The sequence below is a fragment of the Carassius auratus genome, chromosome 15 (assembly GCF_003368295.1).
Source record: "Carassius auratus strain Wakin chromosome 15, ASM336829v1, whole genome shotgun sequence".
NCBI lineage: Eukaryota > Metazoa > Chordata > Actinopteri > Cypriniformes > Cyprinidae > Carassius > Carassius auratus.
Window position 1 is genome coordinate 22,998,709 of NC_039257.1, and position 25,385 is coordinate 23,024,093.

At 37.5% G+C, this 25,385-nt stretch overlaps 5 protein-coding genes across 5 annotated transcripts; all 5 read left to right on the forward strand.

Moving 5' to 3' along the window:
• The first annotated feature begins 5,584 nt into the window (after positions 1–5,584).
• LOC113115396 (claudin-4-like) lies at positions 5,585–24,798 on the forward strand. The gene is made up of 2 exons (XM_026282931.1): positions 5,585–5,817; positions 24,101–24,798. Exon 2 carries the CDS (start codon positions 24,108–24,110, stop codon positions 24,738–24,740), a length of 633 nt encoding a protein of 210 aa, XP_026138716.1. The 5' UTR covers positions 5,585–5,817; positions 24,101–24,107; the 3' UTR covers positions 24,741–24,798.
• Positions 6,656–7,727, forward strand: LOC113115399 (claudin-like protein ZF-A89). Its single transcript, XM_026282934.1, has one exon. It carries the CDS (start codon positions 6,731–6,733, stop codon positions 7,349–7,351), a length of 621 nt encoding a protein of 206 aa, XP_026138719.1. The 5' UTR covers positions 6,656–6,730; the 3' UTR covers positions 7,352–7,727.
• Positions 8,876–10,537, forward strand: LOC113115397 (claudin-4-like). The gene has a single exon (XM_026282932.1). It carries the CDS (start codon positions 8,922–8,924, stop codon positions 9,552–9,554), a length of 633 nt encoding a protein of 210 aa, XP_026138717.1. The 5' UTR covers positions 8,876–8,921; the 3' UTR covers positions 9,555–10,537.
• On the forward strand, positions 15,957–17,054 carry LOC113115395 (claudin-4-like). Its single transcript, XM_026282930.1, has one exon. The coding sequence runs from the start codon at positions 16,014–16,016 to the stop codon at positions 16,956–16,958; it is 945 nt and encodes a 314-aa protein (XP_026138715.1). The 5' UTR covers positions 15,957–16,013; the 3' UTR covers positions 16,959–17,054.
• On the forward strand, positions 17,401–19,088 carry LOC113115398 (claudin-4-like). Its single transcript, XM_026282933.1, has one exon. It carries the CDS (start codon positions 17,754–17,756, stop codon positions 18,381–18,383), a length of 630 nt encoding a protein of 209 aa, XP_026138718.1. The 5' UTR covers positions 17,401–17,753; the 3' UTR covers positions 18,384–19,088.
• Positions 24,799–25,385: the final 587 nt, after the last annotated feature.

The window sequence follows — 25,385 nt, forward strand, 5'->3', positions numbered from 1 at the left end:
ACCTGACGACTTAAAATCAGTATTTGATGTCAGTGTGACATTGGCTTGAGACGTTGGCTAGACGTTGGATTTTGGTTAGTTAATGCCACAACCTAAAACTAACTACAGATCAACGTCAAATGATGCTTTAATTTGACGTTGTTTGGACGTTGCCATTATGACGTCTAGAAAACATTGGATTTTGGTTGCCATACCAGACGACTAAACATCAGTTTTTGATGTCAGTGTGACATTGGCTTGAGACGTTGGCTCGACGTTGGATTTTGGTTAGTTAATGCCACAACCTAAAACTAACTACAGATCAACGTCAAATGATTTTTTAATTTGACGTTGTTTGGATGTTGCCATTATGACGTATAGAAAATGTTGGATTTTGTTTGCCATACCTGACGACTTCATATCAGTATTTGATGTCAGTGTGACGTTGGCTTGAGACGTTGGCTCGACGTTGGATTTTAGTTAGTTAATGCCACAACCTAAAACTAACTACAGATCAACGTCAAATGATGTTTTAATTTGACGTTGTTTGGACGTTGCCATTATGACTGCTAGAAAACGTTGGATTTTGGTTGCCATACCTGACATCTTAATATCAGTATTTGATGTCAGTGTGACATTGGCTTGAGACGTTGGCTCGACGTTGGATTTTGGTTAGTTAATGCCACAACCTAAAACTAACTACAGATCAACGTCAAATGATGTTTTAATTTGACGTTGTTTGGACGTTGCAATTATGACGTCTAGAAAATTTTGGATTGTGGTTGCCATACCTGACGACTTAATATCAGTATTTGATGTCAGTGTGACGTTGGCTTGAGACGTTGGCTCGACGTTGGATTTTAGTTAGTTAATGCCACAACCTAAAACTAACTACAGATCAACGTCAAATGATGTTTTAATTTGACGTTGTTTGGACGTTGCCATTATGACTGCTAGAAAACGTTGGATTTTGGTTGCCATACCTGACGACTAAACATCAGTTTTTGATGTCAATGTGACATTGGCTTAAGACGTTGGCTCGACGTTGGATTTTGATTAGTTAATGCCACAACCTAAAACTAACTACAGATCAACGTCAAATGATGTTTTAATTTGACGTTGTTTGGATGTTGCCATTATGACGTCTAAAAAACGTTGGATTTTGGTTGGTTAATGCCACAACCTAAAAGTAACTACAGATCAACGTCAAATGATGTTTTAATTTGACGTTGTTTCGACGTTGCCGTTATGACGTCTAGAAAACGTTGGATTTTGGTTGCCATACCTGACGACTTAAGATCAGTATTTGATGTCAGTGTGACATTGGCTTGAGACGTTGGCTCGACGTTGGATTTTGGTTAGTTAATGCCACAACCTAAAACTAACTACAAATCAACGTCAAATGATGTTTTAATTTGACGTTGTTTGGACGTTGCCATTATGACGTCTAGAAAACGTTGGATTATGGTTGCCATACCTGACGACTAAACATCAGTATTTGATGTCAATGTGACGTTGGCTTGAGACGTTGGCTCGACGTTGGGTTTAGGTTAGTTAATGCCACAACCTAAAAAAAACTACAGATCAACGTCAAATTATGTTTTAATTTGACGTTGTTTGGACGTTGCCATTATGACGTCTAGATAACGTTGGATTTTGGTTGCCATACCTGACATCTTAATATCAGTATTTGATGTCAGTGTGACGTTGGCTTGAGACGTTGGCTCGACGTTGGATTTTGGTTAGTTAATGCCACAACCTAAAAATAACTACAGATCAACGTCAAATGATGTTTTAATTTGACGTTGTTTCGACGTTGCCGTTATGACGTCTAGAAAACGTTGGATTTTGGTTGCCATACCTGACGACTTAAGATCAGTATTTGATGTCAGTGTGACATTGGCTTGAGACGTTGGCTCGACGTTGGATTTTGGTTAGTTAATGCCACAACCTAAATCTAACTACAGATCAACGTCAAATGATGTTTTAATTTGACGTTGTTTGGACGTTGCCATTATGACGTCTAGAAAACGTTGGATTATGGTTGCCATACCTGACGACTAAACATCAGTTTTTGATGTCAGTGTGACATTGGATTGAGACGTTGGCTCGACGTTGGATTTTGGTTAGTTAATGCCACAACCAAAACTAACTACAGATCAACGTCAAATGATGTTTTAATTTGACGTTGTTTGGATGTTGCCATTATGACGTCTAAAAAACGTTGGATTTTGGTTGGTTAATGCCACAACCTAAAAGTAACTACAGATCAACGTCAAATGATGTTTTAATTTGACGTTGTTTCGACGTTGCCGTTATGACGTCTAGAAAACGTTGGATTTTGGTTGCCATACCTGACGACTTAAGATCAGTATTTGATGTCAGTGTGACATTGGCTTGAGACGTTGGCTCGACGTTGGATTTTGGTTAGTTAATGCCACAACCTAAAACTAACTACAAATCAACGTCAAATGATGTTTTAATTTGACGTTGTTTGGACGTTGCCATTATGACGTCTAGAAAATGTTGGATTATGGTTGCCATACCTGACGACTAAACATCAGTATTTGATGTCAATTTGACGTTGGCTTGAGACGTTGGCTCGACGTTGGGTTTAGGTTAGTTAATGCCACAACCTAAAAAAAACTACAGATCAACGTCAAATTATGTTTTAATTTGACGTTGTTTGGACGTTGCCATTATGACGTCTAGATAACGTTGGATTTTGGTTGCCATACCTGACATCTTAATATCAGTATTTGATGTCAGTGTGACGTTGGCTTGAGACGTTGGCTCGACGTTGGATTTTGGTTAGTTAATGCCACAACCTAAAAATAACTACAGATCAACGTCAAATGATGTTTTAATTTGACGTTGTTTCGACGTTGCCGTTATGACGTCTAGAAAACGTTGGATTTTGGTTGCCATACCTGATGACTTAATATCAGTATTTGATGTCAGTGTGACATTGGATTGAGACGTTGGCTCGACGTTGGATTTTGGTTAGTTAATGCCACAACCAAAACTAACTACAGATCAACGTCAAATGATGTTTTAATTTGACGTTGTTTGGACGTTGCCATTAGGACGTCTAGAAAACGTTGGATTTTGGTTGCCATACCTGACGACTTAATATCAGTATTTGATGTCAATGTGACGTTGGCTTGAGACGTTGGCTCGACGTTGGGTTTAGGTTAGTTAATGCCACAACCTAAAACTAACTACAGATCAACGTCAAATGATGTTTTAATTTGACGTTGTTTGGACGTTGCCATTATGACGTCTAGGTAACGTTGGATTTTGGTTGCCATACCTGACGACTAAATATCAGTATTCGATGTCAATGTGACGTTGGCTTGAGACGTTGGCTAGACGTTGGATTTTGGTTATTTTATAACACAACCTAAAAACAACCTAATATCATCGTCAGATGATGTTGGTCTTGGACGTCAATTTAACGTTGTCATTAGACGTTGGCTTGACATTGAATTTTGGTTACCTGACGTCGCGACCTAAATCTAATCTAATATTAACGTCATATGACGTTGTGTGCCTGCCTACTCTGGCTATATTGGTTTTAATAATACATAATGCTGTGATTTGTTTTTCTCACTTAATTTTGGGATAAAAATCTGTTTATCTTTATCTGAGATTAGCTACATTTCTTAAATTGGTTCAGCAAATCCATTTGATCACTTTTGCTTTTGTTACCACTATCGGTTTAGGGTAGGCTTATAATATGTATAATTTCATGATAGAGTAGGCTATAAATCTTTTTGTGCCACCAAAAGTGAACTCGGTGTTTATTGATAACATGGTACAAGCAATATCATTTTAAAAAAATACTTTTGTTTTGTAATTAAACAGGACTGTTGATTTTGTTAATAGAGCATGATGTGGATACGTCGCCAGGAAAGTGCTGTGAAATGTAAATGAAACAATGTATTTCACGTTTTACAGAAATGTAATCATGGAATCACATATTTTCAAAGAGTCTGCGTTACAATTGTATGTTGATTTGTTGTGATATGTGGGAAAGGCGATAATATATATTAACAGCACAGTTATGGATTTAGAAAGATGTTTATTTTCTTAGAAAGATTTTCTAGAAATACTCATGAGAGAAAAAAAACATTTGGAAAACCATTCTGTGTGCTTTGGGCTTCCCAAGATGTATCTGATCTAATTAACAGGATTCTGAACTATTGATTAAAAAGTCTGTTTATTATTTTAAAAAGGCCATGTTTTGTGAAAATGCTTTACAGAAAGAAAGAAAAAATTATTTTAAATTATTATTTAATTAACTTTCCATTTACCCGTTTGCACTATATCATATTTGTCCATTGATTATTAGTTTTTGTACTTTATTTGAATTTAAACATTTCTGTTCTTCTGTTCATTAGATTTATATGGCTGCAGAAAGTGGAGAAGATTCACTTCCTAAAGTTTTCTTATCAAAGTTAAAACCAAAGCTTTTGTTTTGTGATGTGTAGTCCAGTGTTCTTCTTCTCTTCTTATATGTTAATAGTTTAGAAACTCAGCGGTGTGTAATTAGCTGGCCGGGTCAAGCATCAGGTGCTCTCAGTGTTGTGTGATCGTTCTTAATCATTAGAAAGCAGAGTCGAGTCATCAGTCTTTTCATTCTTCTGGATCGCTATCATGGTGTTGATCATCTACAGAAACTCTGTCTGCCTTCCCAACAGCCCAGGGGTGAATCTCTCTGACGTCACGCGTGCTGCCTCTCCCCCGTCAGCCCCGGGGGGAGAAACTATTAACAGTTTCATTAGGATTCACACCGGAGTCAACCGAGTGTGGGACAAATGACTCACTGCAGGAAGTTGAAGTATATATTTTTAAAAGAAAAAATGCGTTTGTGTATTTGTTTCTTATCTCAAGAGATTACTGTTTTTATTTTAAAATAAATTTGACTAAAGACCAAAGGTTGACTCTTCTGATGATATTATAAAACTCATATTGTATGATGTTTTGTCACAATTCACATCTTTTCACATGTGTGATATTTCCCATGCACTAATTTTCCTAAGAACTAGACCAGCAAGTTCCCCACGTAACGTAATGTTTAGATGTTTTATTTTTAGGAAAGCCTCACTGAGTTTGAAAGCCTTAATCATGTAGAAACTTTTCACGCGATCAGAAACACATTTTAGGACAAATGCAATTAAATTAACTAAAAGTGCGCTTGGATGTTTGAACAATCTACGAAGTATGATTCACCATATTACCTACATTACAATCATGTGATTATGACTACTCTACACAATATTTTAATGTCAGATTACCTGGTTTACCTGAAAGTAGTTGTCTTTGTATTTAAATTGAATGAACCCCTTCCCATGTTTGTACTGAAAAACTGGATTCTACTAGAGCCTCAGATATTTTAAAGAATTCAAAATGTCCCTCTGAGAAGGTAATCTTTGGCAAACATCTTTCCTCGGGTCCTTAATTGCAGACATTCCTTACCTGTGTGTGTGTGTGTGTGTGTGTGTGTGTGTGTGTGTGTGTGTGTGGAACCGTATCCTCTTTCTCCTGGCGAGGGGAGTTTAATGAGCTGCCATGTAAAACAGAGCTATTATTGTCCTCCTGGCCATCAAACAGAGCCTTCTTTCATTTATGAAACAATCAGTATCCCTTACTCTGTCCCTCTTTTTTTCTATCTTCGACACAGTAAACACCTGGGATTGATTCGTCCCGTCCACCGTGTGCCTCTAAATGTCTGCAAACCCTCGGACAGTGAACACATTTTGGTTATTTTAAATATATAGTGCTGCAGTGGCTTTAGGAAAGATTGCACCTCTTTCTCTGGACACTGGAAACCAGGTCAGCTACTGCATGTTTTTATTTTTATCTCGTTTCTCTCTTAGAAAAATGCTTCTGTTTAAAAAAAAAAAAAAAAAAAAAAACATGAAATATGAAATATGAAAAGAAAGGAAGTTTCCAGTCTTATTCAAGCAGCTGCTTTCACTGTTGAAGTCTTTTTTTTTTTGTGAGAGTATGAACTGAAAGTGTTAGAGAAGTATTATTTAAAGGGTGGCATGTGAAACGCTTTGCTCAAAATGACTAATTTACTAAAACCCATAATTAAAACGGTACAGTTGTCACATAACTATCTCTAAGTAGAGATGAAGTGTTGTGAAAAATCTTCCAAGTTAAAGCGTTATCTGTAATTATCAACAAGAGACAAGACGGTGAATTAATACTCAGTGTCTTTTGAATGTGTGTATTAGAGGGGAAAACCTAATTGTCAAAATCGTATCATTTTTATTTATTTATTTATTTTATTTTATTTTTTATTGCCCTTGAGTCAGTTATGTTACTTCACGTGCCTATATGGACGCCCATTTTCAGTATTATATTTGTATCTCCCTCACTTCTAGTTTATTTATGGGTTACTCCTATGCTCTGTTTGCTTGTTGAAACATGAGTCACGCTAATGTTTATTTTCCACAAAAACTATGAATAACTATAAAGATTGTGATTCATAAAATGTCCCGCTAGCAAAAACAAATCCACCCTTAATGCAATAAGAGCTGAGGCTCATCCCTGGGATTTGCTTGATTAATGACATCACAGCCAGGGGGCGAATCATGATGACGGTGCACCTGAGAGTGAGTCGTGCGGCCCCTCCTTGTTTCACTTCACATAAAAGGGCCCACTTTACTCCCATGTTCACTAAAGCAGCTCTAGAGACCGAAGACAGTTCTTTTACACTCAAGCAAAGCAGCGTGCTAGTATGGTATCAGCAGGGATGCAGATGCTGGGCATAGCCCTGGCCATCATCGGCTGGATCGGGGTGATCGTGGTTTGCATTCTCCCTATGTGGCACGTCACGGCTTTCATCGGACAGAATATAGTGACTGCGCAAATAACCTGGGAGGGGATCTGGATGAGCTGCGTGGTGCAGAGCACAGGTCAGATGCAGTGTAAGGTGTATGACTCCATGCTGGCCCTCAGCTCAGATCTGCAGGCGGCTCGAGCCCTGACGGTCATCTCTATCCTGGTGGGTGTCGTTGGCATCCTGCTAGCGGCTGCTGGAGGGAAATGCACCAACTGCATCGAGGACGAGCAAGCCAAGGCCAAAGTCGGCATCATTTCGGGAGCCATCTTCATCGTGGCTGGAGTTCTGTGTTTGATTCCTGTCTGCTGGACGGCCAATACGATTATAAGGGACTTCTACAGCCCTCTGACCCTCAGCGCACAGAAGAAAGAGTTGGGAGCTTCGCTGTTTATTGGATGGGCTGCTTCGGCGCTGTTGCTTATTGGTGGGTCATTGCTTTGTGCGAACTGCCCTCCTAAAGATCAGTACAGCGTTAAGTACAGAGCTCAGCCTGGAGGAAATAAAGGCTATGTATGAAGAGGAACCGAGGGGTACTCCAAATAGTGACTTTAATTTGCATACTTTGGTCTTTTTTGACCTGTTGTGTTGACTATGCATGTGAATTTTACACTGGTTGAATTAGCTGCCAGCATTTGATATAAAGGTGAAATACAAAGAAAGATTCAGATCACAGCGCTGAACAGAACCGTACTGCCAAACATTGTGTGAGAACTGTAAATACTTTTTTTCTTTTTCTTGCTGGATTCACGCTCTGTGGATTCCTTTTTCAGATATAGTGTTAAGGATTTATACAAAGTGTACATTTAATCTTGTGCTTTGTGACAGATATTTGTGCTATGCTACAAAAGATTTCAATATATGCATTTCAATAAATACATTCTTTACAAACACACAATTATTTTTTCTCGTGCTTCATTACACACCGATAAAAATGGATATGGGAATTATTTTTAAATGATAAAAGTCAGGACCTAGCAAACAGTTCAGTTTGTACTCACTTTGTTTAGAAAGAGTTGGGTTTCTGATAATTATCTGATTAACAAGTGATCTGGGAGGTGTCACAACTCATGGGAAGGGTTAACTACATGAGGAGTGCAAAGGATCACACACACTTAGAGTAGTGTATGACTGTTAGCCTTCCAGAAAAATGTACCTCGAAATTATTTGAAAATAAATAAATAAATAATATATTTATTTCAAACTTTGACATATAATAACTGGATAATGTCTATACAAATATCCAAATATTCTTAGTATAAAATCTTTCATTCATGCGCTGTGGGAGGACGCATAGATTACTTCAGCCATCTACTGGACATTGTTGTCATTACATGATTTTTACTTGGACATGACGTCATGTTATTCTCATTTCTATCACCAGATGACAGCATTCAGGCCCAAACGTACTTTTTTTTTTCTTTACGCTTCAGGTTTCAGAAGTATAGGTTTTTAATACACTGAAGCTCAAAGAGCTTCAACATGTTTGTACCTGTGAATAAACTATGAAAATGTCCAGAAGAGTTTTCTAGCTATTAATCTGTGTGTCTACACATACAAACACACACAAGTCTACCTTAAGAGGGAACTGCAGTATGATTCACCAGTGTTTCGCTGCTGATGTACAGTTTACTGTATGCTACTTAAAAACACTAGCATACATCTCCCTCCAGTTATTATAGATCACAGCTGATCAGTATAAAGATTATATTGATCCTTTTGTGTGGTTTATCGGAGTATTGTGTAATGTTTTTCTGCACCTTTACCATAAAAATGTGGAGACAGCATACATTAAATATTTCCAGCCATATAAAGACCATATCTTTTCACCGGGCATTTTATGTCAATGCAAGGTCATTTAGAAAAGCTATTTGGTAACTGGCCTTGAAGGACCTTGAAGTGTTGCTGTAGCTTCGAAAGCCATCAGTTTTGTGTTTATAGTGTCAATGTGCAATCATAGGGGCTCTGGGTAGAAATCATCAGCTCAGGAGAACCAAACTCCACCTTTTAAAACCTTCCTATAAATAGCAAAGGTCTCTGGTTTGCACACTTTTGGCTGCTCTATCACTGTAAAGGCTGTGGTTTAATAATGGTCTCCCAAGGACTCCAGATTATGGGCATATCCACAGCCATGCTGGGTTGGCTGGGGGTCATTATTGTGTGCGCATTGCCCCAGTGGAAGGTGTCTGCGTTCGTTGGGGCCAACATCGTCACAGCACAGGTCATCTGGGAGGGCATGTGGATGAACTGTGTGGTGCAGAGCACTGGACAGATGCAGTGTAAAGTCTACGACTCCATGCTGGCGCTCAGCTCCGATCTCCAAGCGGGCCGAGCCATGATCATCATCTCCATTTTGACTGGACTCTTTGGGATCATAATTTCTTTGGCCGGTGGGAAGTGCACCAACTGCATTGAGGACCAAGGGTCCAAAGCAAAGGCGTGCATCGTTGCAGGCATTTTCCTAATAATCTCTGGGGTTCTCTGTCTGATCCCAGTGTCGTGGGCGGCACACACCACCATACAGAACTTCTACAACCCCATGATGGTGGAGGCCCAGCGGAGAGAGCTGGGAGCAGCTCTGTATGTCGGCTGGGGATCGGCTGGCTTGCTTTTACTGGGAGGAGGAATACTTTGCTGGAACTGCCCACAGAAGCATGAACGCATCTACAACCCGAAATTCTCCGCAATGAGGTCCAATTCTGCTCCGAGAGAGTTTGTCTGAGACGCAGAACCCATAGGACTGGCCTTAAAACTCACTTAAGTGATCTAATTCATCACCGTATATCAGCAATTCATCTGTAGAACTACATGAGAGACAGTTTTTTTTACATGCAATATCATAACTTTTTCAGTCTTCCTCTTCACAAATACCCAAATAACTATGAATACATATCTTCGCAATAGAGATTACATGTTATGATAATATTTATGCCTCTACATGTATAATTTAATACTTTCCGTTAGATAAATTATTTTTATGTTGGCAATTCAGTCGCTCAAACAGAGCGAAGTACTAGAAACATGATGGGTTCAATTCTCTGGGAAAGCTTTAACTGGTAAAGTGTATTCTTTCAGTGCAATGCAGGTTGCTTATGATAAAAGATTAATGTATATATTACAGCTTTTAGAGTGGAATTATAAATGCAGATTGTTTATCTATTTAAAATGTGTATAACAGTTGAGTAGATTACTTACAAATTGTCACTGTTTCAAAATTTTACATAATATAAACCCAACTATATGCAAATAAGAAATAACGTGAATTTGTGTGTTTTGTTTAAAGACAAAAGCCTTCCAAAGTCATAGTAGCACACGGTTAACTCATTGAGTAAGAAGTCAAATAAACATGAATGTGTTCATCAGTAGCCGATGCAATGCTTAAATGTTGAGAAAACACTTAAACACTTTTTATTCATTTATATATATATTTTTTTTTTTTTGTAAGTCCACACATTGATCAAATGCTGTGTGGCCTCTCAGTTTTTTTTGTATAATTATATCCACATGACTGGTATTTGTGTAAATGTCCACAAAACTGCAATGTATTTCTGTATATTATATTCTAAATGTGAGTGGAAGGCTAATTTAGAAAGAACCTTTAAAAGATGAAAAAGTAGAATTAGGGAGATTCAATGAATTGTAAATAGCTAATTGCTATTCTGTGAATAATATGCAATCACATCATAAATAAAAAACTATATAGTCTGATTATGAGTATTTTAATATGTTATCTAATCTAGTTACTAGTACTTAATTATTTGGAATCTGATTACATAATCCAGTTTATAAATAATCTGAATTACATAATCAGATTCCAAAAATTAATCAGTTACTTACTACCCAGCACTGGTGAACAATAATACCTTTTTTTTATTATCCTCTAATTTATCAGGTGTATTATTTCAATAAAATAACAACAAAGGATCCTAATTTGTCTGACTGATGTATGGTATTAATTCAGATTCAGAATCAGAAAGTGCTTTATTGTCATTTGTGTTTACACACACAAATAACTTGTAATGGTGTCAGGAGTTTAAAGTACAGAAAATACAAGCATACATTGCAGTGCAGTACATACATAGAATTTAATGTTATAAAAAACACTAATAATAGAGAGAGTAGACAATAAATTATAAATAACACTACAGTAATAGAAATATAGAGAAAAATGAAAATATGGACAAACACAATTGTGTATGTGCAAATGTGGTATTTACATGTACTATAGAAGCCCATTTTCACCACTAAATAATAAATAAACAAGGTACCTGGACTTTTTATCTCACGATTCTGACTTTTTTCTCACAATTGTGAGTTTATATCTCATAATTCTGACTTTCTAACTCACAATTTTGACTTTATAACTTACAATTATATGAAAAAAAGCCAGAATTGTGAAATATAAACTTTATAACTCACAATTGTGTGTTATAAAGTCAGAATTGCAAGATAAGAACTTTTTTCCTCAGAAATGTGAGATAAAAAGTCACAATTACCTTGTTTTATTTTTTTATTCAGTGGTGGGAACGGGCTTCCATAATTAATAGTGGAATGTTTTGATGAGTTTTTGACAGATTTTCAGGTGGGATATGGCCTGGGGAGAAAAACTGTTCTTGTGTCTGGCTGTTTTTGTGCTAAGTGCTCTGTAGCACCGGCCAGAGGGCAACAGTCTATAGGAGTGTGTGTGCTGGATGTGAGGGGTCTCGAAGGTTGGGCAAATGAGCACTGATAATCCTCTCAGCAGTTCTGACTGTGCATTGCAATTTCCTGATGTCTGACCTGGTAGCTGAGCCAAACCAAACAATTATTTAATTAAAAGAAAATATCACAAGTTAATACATGTTTATTATTTAAATAATTAATGGGCCCATCTTTGTTTGAAGACACTTCAAAGAAGTCTGATGAACTGTGTGATGCAGAGCAGAGGACAGATGAAGTATAAAGTCCAAGACTCAATCATGCAGCTGACCCAGGACTTGCAATCACAGTAATGATTGACTTTATTGGGATGCTGTTGACATTTGTGAAAGGCCAGTGCAGCACCTGCCTGAAGAAAATTATTAATTAAAACATATCATAAGTTAATACACGTTTAAAACTTTTTGTTTAGTACACTTATAATATTATTTCATACATAAATAAGAAATAAATATTTAAATGGTATGGTAAAATGTCAAATCTAGTGATCAAAACATCAGAATATTTCTCTCTTGGTTCCGTTTTAGCCAACCTGTCCTCCAATCAATACGCTTGTATAGGTCGTTTGTCCAAATCCCTGAAATACGACCCATCAGAGCGTATACTGCAATTGTGCCCCTATCTGCAAAAGGTCGTTTTCATATTAATGTATTGTACTCTTTTTTTGTACTGATTTGCCCTCTGGTTTGCGTTTCATGTAGCTCAGTTAGTAGATTATTGCATTATACCTTGATATGTAATCATGCTATCATGGGTTCGATCCCAAGGAATGGATGTGCACGAAAATGTATATGCTCAATAAATCATAATTTAGCATGATTTCTGTGAGGGTTAGGTTTAGGGGTGGGGTTAGGTGTGGTCATTCGAACGAATAAGCCACCTAGTAAAATATGTAGGAAATACTGTGAGATCGGTGTAAAACGCCCACACATTGCATTTAAAAAACGTGCGTTTTGATTGGTAATTACGTTATACGTCAATTCATGACGACAGACGCAACGCAATACTGTCATTATTTTTACGCCCGCTAGAGGGCGCTTAACTTTAAAACGTAAATATAGGTCGTAATAAATGCTTGCACAAAGGACCTATATGGTCATTCTTTGTTGGAGGATCAATGTCTTGAACTTGAAGCTAGCCGCAACCGGTAGCCAATGCAAGGAGATAAAGAGAGGTGTAACATGGGCTCTTTTGGGCTTGTTGAAGACCAGTCATGCCGCTTCATTCTGAATTAATTTTAGAGGTTTGATTATGCTTGATGGAAGTCCAGCCAGAAGAGCATTTCAGTAGTCCAGCCTAGAAATGACAAGGCCCTGCTAGATTTAGCAGAAGTACTGACCCAGTGTTTACAATGCAAGCATGCGAAGAAAGTCAAATGCCCATTACAAAAAAGGTAAAACAACATTGTAGGATGATTTTGAAGTTGGATTAGAAAATTAAATGGAGTTCTTCACCCTACCCTACCTTTTTGAACCAAGTAAACAGATGAAGAACAAACCACGTGTGAACTTCCCGACATGATTACGCAAAGCATGAAGAAGCAGCGGGAAATAGTCCAAGCTAAGCATTTATGCTTAAAAGTATAAAAATGTATGTGTATATATCAGTAGTGTAGCCAGAAAAGGGACTCTGGGTGTGCATATGAAAATCTGGGTGTGCCACATTTATTGTCAGATTACTGTGCAAAATTATGGGATAGTATTTTTGTCGCACTGCTTCCATCCAACCATACTACTTGTGGTAATTTGCAGGTCGTGTCAAAATGTAGTTAATTGTTAAATGCAATAATTTTCTCCCAAATACGATAATTTTGAACTTCTGGTACGATACTTGGACATTTCCAATCTGGCAACACTGTCTGTTGATGTTGGGCCCAGGGAGGGAGAAACATCCTCATCAGGTGTAACGTTAAGCTTTGTGTCCGGCTGTTCATCAAGCCAAGTTTTTTTGCTAAAAAAAAATTAAGAAAGGAGCTCTGCGACATTTTGCTAGCTAGCAATGTGCAATCAAAAATTATCTGTTTAGACTGCTGTGGTCACAGTCAGCTGCTGTTTGTTCATTGGTTTGCAGTCCAAATGTCGGCAGATATATTTTAACAAAAATAATTTAAAATGTAAATTAAATAAATTTTTAGCATTATTGCACCATATATTGGATTCTTATTTCTGTGCCCCTGAGAGTATGAAGAAAATCAGGCCCTTTCTTTCGGAACATGCTGCACAACTCCTTGTTCAAGCTCTTGTTCTGTCCAGGCTGGACTATTGTAATGCTCTCTTGGCAGGTCTTCCAGCCAATTCTATCAAACCTTTACAATTAATCCAGAACGCGGTAGCAAGATTAATTTTTAATGAGCCAAAAAGAATACACGTCACACCTCTGTTTATCAATTTGCACTGGCTTCCAATAGCTGCTCGCATAAAATTCAAGGCATTGATGTTTGCCTACAAAACTACCACTGGCTCTGCACCCATTTACCTAAATTTGTTACTTCAGACTTATGTGCCTCTAGAAGCTTGCGTTCTGCAAGTGAACGTCGCTTGATTGTGCCATCCCAAAAAAGCACAAAGTCACTTTTACGGACTTGTAAATTCTATGTTCCCTCCTGGTGGAATGACCTCCCCTACTCAATCCGAGCAGCTGAGTCCTTAGCCATATTCAAGAATCAGCTTAAAACACATCTCTTCCATCTTTATTTGACCCTTGAACTTTAACACTCAATATTCTAATTCTATTCATTAAAAAATCTAACTACCTTTCTAATCTTTTTGTATTCTATTTTTCTTTTCATTTATTATGCAATTGTATATGTATGTGTGTGTGTGTATGTGTAAAGACCTCTAACTAGCTTGCTCTGTTCTTTTTTTATTCTATCTGTTTTCTTTTTATTTACTATATTATTTAAAATCCCATGCTAGGTGTACTGTGTTAACCTAACTGAGATTTGCACTTATATATCATTGCTCTTTTTGTTGTTTTTGATTGCTTCCACTGTCTTCATCTGTAAGTCGCTTTGGATAAAAGCGTCTGCTAAATGAATAAATGTAAATGTAAATGTATGATTTAGAATGTTCAGTGATGCCACTGTGGGTGGCACAGGCACACCCTGACATATATATATATATATATATACAGTGCTTTAAGTGGCCCAAAAGAGGTGCCGGTACAGGATGACTCAACCTCCACAGACAGTTTTTAATGTTTATAAGACAATAACTAGTAAAGATTTTGCTTTAGTATAATTTCCGGGACAATTAGGGCCAGGTTCGGGACAACAGTTTAGATTTCGGGACTGAAAGAGCTACTGCTTTACTTCATTAGCTTGCATCTGACCTGCAGCGATATCATGCAGGATCATGTTGTTTTAGTCCTCAGAGTCTGACGCAAGGAGAGCATATTGTGTTATTCATTGTATTTGAATTTTTACAGAGTTGACTGTGCACATTTCACACACTCTCTCCGGCAACATTGAGTTTTTACTGACAGCGGAAAAAGCGACACATGCGCTTTTCACTTGCAAAACTCAAGGGTGTTTGGGTAATGTAGTCTCTGCTCTCAGTGGGACAAATTAGGAAGCGTGCATTGTGAAAGGCGCTCTGAAAAGCGGCAGCGCAGGCAAAAGATGAAAACCTCTATTAAAACAGATGTCCAAATGAGCGTACCGGTACACTAAAAACACCATCTGGGCACACGGAAAGGTCGCGATACGCTCAAGAGCTATATTTGGAAGTGGCAGTACTGAGTGCGTACCGGCCCACTGAAAGCACTGTGTGTATATATATATATATATATGTATGTCGCGGACCAGCAAAGAAGGAACAGGGTCTGGGTCCAAATACAGGGAAATATACTTTAATAGGAACAAAAAGGCCAACAAGGCAAAAAACAAAACAGAAACAAATCACAGGAACAGAGCAGACACAGCCAAAATGCGAGACACTAAACATACAAAATGACATTAGACAATACAGCCATGCAGAGTGGTGGGTGAGACAAGAATATATACTCCAAAACAAATGGGGAACAGCTGTGTGTGTGAGTATGTGAACATGTGTGCAGAGTGAATTTTTGAGTGGGTGACACAGCTGTGTGGAGTGAAGGCAAATGAGTCCGGGAGCAAGGGAGAAACACAGGTGTAGCAACTAAAACAATGATGAGGTAACCAGATAGGCGGGGCAAGAAAAGAGACAGGACAAAGCACATGGCACCAAACAAACACAACACTCACAGAAGACGGGCACCCCAGTTGAAGACGGTGACAATATATATATAGACGGTGACGATATTTTTACATTGAGCACAGTACTACATTTTTGTTACTGCATCAGATAACATAAATCATATGTACTTATTAATCTATATTTTTTTAGCATTTCATTAACTTGACAAATGTTGCACTCATCTGTGAGAATCTTCAAATCTTTGTTCAAAAATAACATCATCTATAACAACTATAGACTGTCCAAACCAGATCTGTCACATTTCCATGGAAAGTACTGAGCAGGTTGCATATACAAAGAATCTTTCTTTGGAATCTGGTTCAGCAGGAATATCCACAAAACTCCTCCCAGTGAGGATCTGTGTCTTAATCAAACAGGCCATCACTTCCTGCTTGTTTTTCAGACACTTATGGGATAAGACCAAACCAAGAGCTGCGTTTGAGTTTGACGGCACCAGCAGCTTCAACATGGGGAGGATTGCTAAAGAGGTTTCCGGACAGGTCCTGTGCTTCATTGGATTCATTGGCATATGTGTCTGCTGTGGCATTCCCATGTGGCGCGTCACTTCGTACATCGGTGCCAACATCGTCACGGGCCAGATCGTCTGGGACGGCTTGTGGATGAACTGTGTGGTCCAGAGCACAGGACAGATGCAGTGTAAAGTCCAAGACTCAATCATGCGGCTGACCCAGGACTTGCAAGCGGCACGTGCGCTGACCGTCATCGCAATAGTGATCGGCTTTGTTGGGATGCTCTTGACGTTTGTGGGAGGCCGGTGCACCAGCTGTCTGAAGAAAGAGTCCTCCATGGCCAAAGTGGTGATTCTTGGTGGCATCCTGTGCATTATAGCTGGAGTCGTCTGTCTCATTCCTGTCTGCTGGTCCTCAGCCTACACCATCTCAGATTTCCAGAGCGTTCTCACAATCGAGACCCAAAAGAGGGAGCTTGGGGCATCCATATACATTGGCTGGGGCGCCTCAGGGTTTCTTCTATTTGGAGGGATCATTCTGTGTACTTCCTGCCCACCAAATGAAGATATGTATCCAAATTATCCAGGCATGTACCCCTATCAAGGACCTATGTATGGGCCTCCTGGATCTTATATGCCTGCCAAAACATACGCCCCGAGTGCTGTATATACTGGAGCTTATGTTCCTAACAAAGCTTATCCGGCCCCAACTTACTCACCTGTTCCAGGACAATATCTTTAGCTAATGGACAATAATTGGAACTTACACTTTCTGAAACTTTTTTTAATGTAATCTTTACTTAATTAAGTGTTTGCTTAAATAAAATGTGTAAATGTATGTATGATTTACTTGCAGTGTCTCATTCTTTGCTAGTCTTTGAATAGAGATGATTTGGAAAATCTTGTTTGTACTCTTTTCTCCTCTCATTTAAGTTGTTCTACTGGCAGATATGATTTAATGCTAATGAAGTATGTATATATGTATGTTTCAAGAGAGTATATTACATTTTCAAGTACTATGTCAATAAATATACTATTATTATAAATTATCTCAGAATTTCATTTTTATATTAACACTTCATTAACTGAAAATTGAGCTTGAAATTGACTATTGCTGTCAAATAGACAAAAATGCTTAAATATTAAAACACAAAATAAAAATAACCAAAAATGAAAATTTGATAATATCGCTTAGCTTTATTTTTAGCTTCAATTGTTTTTTTTTGTTTTTTTTTGAGTCTCAACAAGTTTGTGTGATAACTACCCAATCCTTTTTGTTGATGTCTTGGTTTCTTTGTGTTTGTGTGACGCTTTATTGTTGCTCATTGATGCCCTTCTCACCGAAACCGTCATTCCTTGCTGGGGAATCTGGTCAGGCTTGAAAATTCACCTTAACCCGGTTTCAGGGTCATCTGACCTGGACTCCTCCCTTCTCAGACAATCTTAAAAATCTGAAAGCTAAGATCAGAAGTCAGTACTACGATTAACCGAGGAGCAAACACTTTCCATCCAACGAAGCTGAACAAACGAGAGAAAAATGGTGTCTATGTGTCGACAGATTCTAGGCCTGTCCCTGGCCATTATCGGTTTCTTGGGAGCGATTATTATTTGCGCCCTTCCTATGTGGAAGATGTCTGCGTTCATTGGAGCCAACATTGTGACAGCACAGATCATCTGGGAGGGCTTGTGGATGAACTGTGTAGTCCAGAGCACAGGACAGATGCAGTGCAAGATCTATGACTCACTCCTGGCTTTACCTCAGGACCTGCAGGCTGCTCGGGCGCTTGTGATCATCGCCATCATTATCTGCCTCTTTGGGCTCATCCTGGGGATTGCCGGTGGAAAATGCACCAACTTTGTTGAGAGGGACGACAGCAAGGCAAAGGTAGCTATTGCCAGTGGTGTGATCTTCATCGTCGCTGGAGTGCTGGTCCTGGTCCCCGTCTGCTGGTCAACTAACACCATCGTCAGGGATTTCTACAATCCCATCATGACAGATGCCCAACGGAGGGAGCTCGGGCCTGCTCTCTATATCGGATTCGGAGCGGCTGCACTGCTGCTCCTGGGAGGAGGTATTCTGTGCAGCTCCTGCCCACCTAAAGAGGAAAAATACAACATCAAGTACTCTCAGCCACGGTCCACTGCCACCAGCAGAGCCTACGTCTGAAAGTAATCAAGCATACAAAGACCTTTTCACTTACAAAAACCTATTTTTTTCCCATTTCTGTTTTTGTTTCCCAAGGAGAAACGAAGGGAGGACAGTCTCTGATATGGCGTAGTTTATTTACTGAGACTTTGTGCTGTGATTCTACAGATCACTGAATGAGAAAGTATGCATTTATAATGTGATGAGAGGAATCTAACTCAGTGAAGCTACGGAGATCTGAAACTGTTTTTTTTATTTTATTTTATTTTATTATAGAAACAAGCTGTTCTCGTTTTTGTTTTATGTATTTTTATGTTCAATATGACAATATGAATAGTTCCATTAATCATTATGGGTATCTGACTGTTAATCAATTACAAAGGCCATGGTTTTATAAAATGTGCAATAACCATATACATTTTTTTCTTACATAAATAAGCTTTTTTTTGCAAAGATGTCTCAATCAGTAAATTTGTCTTACTTTTGTTTATTAAAATTAATGCTTCTGTAAAACAGATTATTAATACTGCATTGGCTTCATTTCATAATGATATTTTGACAGTACTGAATATTCTCACATCAAAGAAAACTTAGATTTTGCTGAAGCTTGAAAATAGCGACAGAGATGTTAGAGAAGAACTCCTGTAAAACCGGTTTTAAGCAATGCTGTTAAACCAATCTCTATTTTGCTGTGAAAAAAAAATTAATAAACAACAATCATGCATATTTAGGCTGTGTCCACTTCATTAAAATAAATTTAGTGAAAATTAGACCCACTAAACAATTGTTTCTTCACTAATATTTGCTCATTGACTGCACTTTTTCAAATGGGTAAACACATACTCTATAACTTTTTGCCAAAAAATACAATTATGCTGCTCAGTGGTGAAAGACCAGTAGTGGATTAAAATCATTTTAAGCCAGCAAGCTTAAAAAAAGGCTAATTCAACATAAATCAAAGAGTAAATTCACTAGATCCACATGAAGAGGCTAAAAAGAGGAGGACCACACTTTCTTTCAGTCTTCCTGGAAAAGGCAATGGCCGTGTTTTCAGTGCATGTAGAATAATATTATGTTATTAATCAGAATTTGATCAAATTCAGATTATGTGTCTGTGTCAATACCATATGATGGGTCATACAGGTATAAACAGTGGAATGTGTTGATGATGGGCCCTTTTGAAATGAGGGCATGCCAACATTAAATCCATACCTGAGATTAATGTTTCATTTTTCAGTAAATTAGAAAAAGTTCAAGCAAAAAAAAAAAAAAAAGATTAGCACAGAATTTAAATATTTCATAAATGCAGGATGTTTGAACACTTTTGACATTTAAACGGAAATAGAAAACACAGAATCTCTGTGCCAACCAAAACACTGTGAAGTTGTTTTGCTGAAACTTACACAGGTCCTCCCAAACCAGTAAGACAAGATGTCAGCAGTGGTGAAAGCAAAGGCATTGGTCACATACTTTTGTGAGACATTTCTGTGTTAACATTAAATACTGTTCTTCATGTGGACCTGGATGAATATAGAAACACAGAATTCAAACTGTAGAAAGCTTTCAATATTCTTCTAAAAAAGTTTGATTAAACAAAAGTCCCCCCTTTAGGAATTGACCATAAACTGATGTCTCATATATTTAAAAAGCCCTTTATTTTCAGAAATGCAAAGAATCTCAAAAGGACGCTTTGCCTCAGTTTGTGGAGATTCTCATGTGGACCAGTATGTATTTTTCTAAATCTACGACTCGAATTGAACCAATTGTCCTCCAACCAAAAAAAAAACGACCCTACAGGACGTTCGTGCAAGCATTGAATTACGACCTATATTTACGTTTTAAAGTTTAGTGCCCTCTAGCGGGTGTAAAAATAATGATATGTTGCGTTGTGTTGTGTTTGTGCATCGTCAAATTACATACGACTTTCATCACCTACGGAGCCCCGCACATGACATGCAGGAAAAAATATTATGCTAAATTGTGTGCATGATTTACTAATTCGTTCCCTCAATGTACTAAAACGTGCACACGATTACTATTGCATTCCCTCGATTTATAAATTGTGCTCATGATTTCCTAATTCGTTCACTCGATTTGCTAAATCGTGCATACGATTTAGCAAATCGAGTGAACGCAATAGTAATCGTGTGCATGTTTTAGTACATTGAGGGAACGAATCGTGTGCACAATTTATTTATTTTTTTCTTGTATGTCATGTGTGGGGCTCCGTAATTACCAATCAAAAAGTGTATCTATTTAAATGCAATTTGTGGACTTTTTACATAGTCCAATCCGATCACACCTAGCCTGGCCCATACCTTCAGAAAAATCATGCAAAATTGTGATTTACATTTTATAAGCACGTGCATTCTCTGTTACTGAACCTATAATCGTATATTGGGATTCTTGTGGCACTCCTCTCAGGGAAATGCACTAACTTTATAGCTGAGGAACGAGGAAAAATGAAAGCATCCGTTGTTGCTTGCGTGCTTCTGATGGTCTCTGGAGTTCTGTGTCTCATCACTGTGTCCTGGGCTGCTGTCTTTATGGTGAATGACTTCTATAACCCCGTGTTTCTGGATGTTCAGCGCAGGGAGCTGAGGGCTTCTCTTTACCTCGGCTGGGCTGCAGGGCTGCTTCTGGTGCTGGGAGGGGGGCTACTTTGCAGTTCTTGTACACCAAAAGAGAAAAACTTCTCCACATTTGTCTCTAAGCCTTCCAGAGGGATTGATGCTCTTCTGAACCATGCACACAGCACCAGTCTCACGCTCTCCAACTCCTCCCCAGACCTGCATCTTTGCCATCAGACTATCAGAAACTATTTGAAAGATAATTTTGTGGTGTGTCTTGAAGTGACAAAATATTGTATGTGAAATATTTAGTGCACCTTTAGCTCTTTGAATTTTCTTTTGTAAATGCTTGCGCAAAAGCACTTGCTTGTCAATAATATTGTCCACAGTTTTATATTAATGAAATATGCCCATAGCGCACAATATGTTTTCTGGCCAAAATATATTTTCAATATATGGTGTAAATAAAGAATTTAAATAAAATTGATTTAATATGTTGAAAATATATTTTGTTTAGATCTTCTTATACCTAAATATAAGTCTACATTTTCCAATCGTTATTCTAAATGCAAATGTGGACTAAACAGCCTAAAAGAGATCAAAGCTAGATTTAATATACTGTATGTCCTCAATAAGTGTTATAGACACCAAATAAAAAAAAAATTGGGAAATGTGAATGCATTTTTGAATGTATTGAAAATATGGAGACCAGAAAATATTTTGAAATGCATTTAAAAATATATACTCATATTTTTTAAATGTCAAAAATGGCTCTATATATATATATATATATATATATATATATATATATATATATATATATATATATATATATATATATATATATATATATATATATATATATATATATTTGTTTTAGTGAGACTGAATTTACTGCCAAAACAAAATTTGAACTTAAATTATTGCTGCTCAGTGATGAAAAAGCTAAAATGTAATTTGGTCAAAGATTATGTATCTGTATCAGTACATGGTGGATAAGTAGTTGCTGTGGAATGTTTTGCTGATGGGCTGTTTTTAAGTCATTTTTGTGTTTTATTTGAATGAAACATGCTTCCTAAATCATTGTTGGTGTTTTTATTTTATTTCACTTCATTTTATTGCTAAGTATTATTTGATTTAATTTGTATTATTTTGCTTTTCTGTGTTCAATCTCACAGTCTGAGTAGGAGGACTGGAACACAAAGTACACAGCACTAGAAGAACCTGCTGTTCAAGAACACCTACTGATAGCATTAGTCAGTCGAAGAAACGACATACACTTTCAGAACAAGATGTTTATTTTAACAGTTTCTATTACACTACAGCCATTTTTACAGTGGGTTTAGGTTACAGTAGTTAATTATGATGGCATCATGATGTATATTCCGTCTGCTGCCTGTTCCTTCACCTGTACAAAGAGTTACAAAAGTAATGGGTAATGTGACGTAAGTGTTTCTTTCTATGTCTGACACATCTGAATTGTTCATATAAACAAGAGTTCAGTTTAGTTACTCAGTTAAACTGAAAACCAGTTCTCCCACATAGCCTTCCTTAAAGGCTCAAATTACACTGTACTCAGGTTTAAATACACAAACAACCTGGCCTTGCTTACAGTGAAAGCATCATTTGTTCATTTTCTTATTTTCCCTTCTCAGCAGTCTCGGGTCACAGAGTTATTTCAGATAACTTCAGTTACTTCAAGGAAATGTCATGTATTTTGTGAAGTGAAGCACATGCAAATTATTTTAAATCGGAGCCCATGCGTCGCATTCTCAGAGATGTTAAGTAATGATGTCAAAGAGAGAAATAAAAGCATGAAAAACACCTCTCCAGCTCTCTGTTGAGAAATCTGCTCCTCAGTCAGTATCGGTTTCATTCACGCTCCAAACACAAACGTCTCAGTTGAACCAATTCCAATTAAACATCATCCATAGTTTGATTCTGCCCCCATCAAGAAAAAGTCATTCATATGCTAGCCCTTCAAAACAAAACTATATGGGAATAAACCGCAAAATATAACACAATATATAAAATATTTCCATATATTGGAAACTAGTGCTTATATTTTTTTAATATATGCCTGGACTATGTATGGCTATATATATTGATACATTCAAATATATTTAGAAATAAAGACATAAAAATAATATTCATTGTGTGATCCTTTATTGAGTATGTATTGCACATAGATGTTCCCATATAAATGTGAATGTATATAGACATTAGTTCCCAGCATGCTTTGGTTCTGACTGTTAAAGGACAGTAAAAAATGTTTAAAAAAAATGTAATAAGTGTTATGTTGTGTTTTTGCTTATTATTAATATAGGGGAAGATCTGTTAGTGTTTAATGTTGTATTATTTTGAAATGTTAAAAGTGTTTCTGGTGTGTGTGAGTTTGTGCAGAAGAGCAGACAACATTAAAATACATGCTACTTTATTTTAAAAACAAATAAATAAATAAAAAAGCGATGGCTGTGCAATTTTCAGCACAGTGATAGTCTGCTAAAGAAGAGTGTTACAAAGAGATTGTCAAAAATAAGAAACATATAGTATGTGTGTATACTGCTTGAGTGAAAATATGCTTAATATATTTTTACACATGCAGTGCTGTATCTTATCACATGTGCATCTATATATTATAAAGCATATTTTATATTATATGCACGTTTTTGTGCCTCTAACTTTCAGTAGACTTCTAAATAGAATCAATAACAACAGCTAAGTAGTTCCTCAAGAGTAGATCATTTTTGATAACAAGCAAAATATGTTTACTGTGTAAATCATAGTTACTGGAAATGTAAATTCATTCTCTGCCAGCAGAAGTATAGTGATATAAGAACTGATATTGTGAGTGTCACAGACAAATAAATGTATGGGAAACACATCCCACAGCACAACCACCTTAGCCTAACTTCAGTATAACTTTAACTGCTATAGTAGACAGTGCTATAGCCAGACTGATAAACAAACACAGACCGGAAGTTAACTTAGGGCCAGGTGTGTGCGCCCGATGTTATGTCATTTAATACATTGATCATTCATATATGAGGAAATATATTTCTTTGTATTGCTGCAACTTAATCACATCTATTTCATAATGAAAAGCACTGTAAATAAGCTCAGAAATAAAACAACATTTTCCTAACGTTTGTTCTCTATCCTCCCCAGCCCCTCCATGGCTCTGCAGGTCTTGGGAATCACTCTTTCAATGATCGGCTTTGCAGGAACCATCATCATCTGTGCTCTGCCCATGTGGAAGGTGACGGCCTTCATCGGCACAAACATTGTGGTGGCTCAGGTCTTCTGGGAGGGTCTGTGGATGACGTGTGTGTACGAGCGCATCGGTCAGATGCAGTGTAAACTCTATGACGCGCTGCTGGATTTGGATCCTTTCCTGCAGGCTTCTCGTGGGCTGATCGTGACCTCCATGGCTATGGCCTGCTTGGCTTTCCTCATCTTTCTGGTGGGGGCTGACTGCACAAACTGCCTCAGTAACCCACGAGCCAAAGCACGGATCGTGGTGGTTTCTGGGATCACCTTCATGCTTTCTGGACTGACCGCAGTGGTGCCCGTGTCCTGGACGGCCGACTCCATCATCAGAGACTTTCACAATCCCATCATCCACGAAGCGCTGAAGAGGGAGATGGGGGCGGCGCTTTATGTGGGCTGGGTCACTTCGGGCTTTCTGTTCGTTGGTGGGGCGGTTCTCTGCACCAGCTGCCCACCAGAGCGGCACAACTACTCACCGAGATACACCTTAACAAAGACTGACACCCACAGCAGCTATGCCATAAAGAACTATGTGTGATATACAACACATGACACTAAACAGACACACTGATCCAGTTCAAAAGTGATATTACACAACTGAGGCAAGTTTAAAGAATAAAAGAAAATGCTTGGATTTTGAGGTTTCTGTGCTTAATAAGGAAAGTGGTATTTTTAATTGACTATCAAAAGAAAGAAAGGAAGAAAGAAATTTGTGCTTTTCAGTTTTGTGTGCTAATCACAGTATAGATAAAATACAATTTAATTAAAATTAAACCTTAGATGACTCAGACATATAATGAAATTACTTAATATTTTGTGGGTGAATATGTTTGTGTGTGTGAGAGAGAGAGAGACATTATAAAGAGTTTATTATAATGTTTAATCGTGTACTTCCGTTTTGTAATGATTCAAACAAATAAGTTTGAGTAATAGTTTAAAAGTTTAAAATAATGTAAAAAATAATTATTTGTCGAATTGTCCCCCTAAACTGTATGCTCTATTTTTTTTAATTTGTGAGTAAAATGATTACTGATCAATATTAAAGGGATACTCTGCGGCCACCCAAACAGACAGTAATTTAGGTTCTAATGTTGTTTTCTTTTTACAGTGCTTGAAAGAGGATGAAGCAGTAAAGTTATATTTATAATATGCACAATCAAATGAATAACGGACGGAAAACAAA

Coding starts and splice junctions, on each gene's coding strand:
- LOC113115399 (XM_026282934.1), top strand. CDS start 6,731: ATGGTATCAGCAGGGATGCAGATGCTGGGCATAGCCCTGGCCATCATC.
- LOC113115397 (XM_026282932.1), top strand. CDS start 8,922: ATGGTCTCCCAAGGACTCCAGATTATGGGCATATCCACAGCCATGCTG.
- LOC113115395 (XM_026282930.1), top strand. CDS start 16,014: ATGGAAAGTACTGAGCAGGTTGCATATACAAAGAATCTTTCTTTGGAA.
- LOC113115398 (XM_026282933.1), top strand. CDS start 17,754: ATGGTGTCTATGTGTCGACAGATTCTAGGCCTGTCCCTGGCCATTATC.
- LOC113115396 (XM_026282931.1), top strand. CDS start 24,108: ATGGCTCTGCAGGTCTTGGGAATCACTCTTTCAATGATCGGCTTTGCA.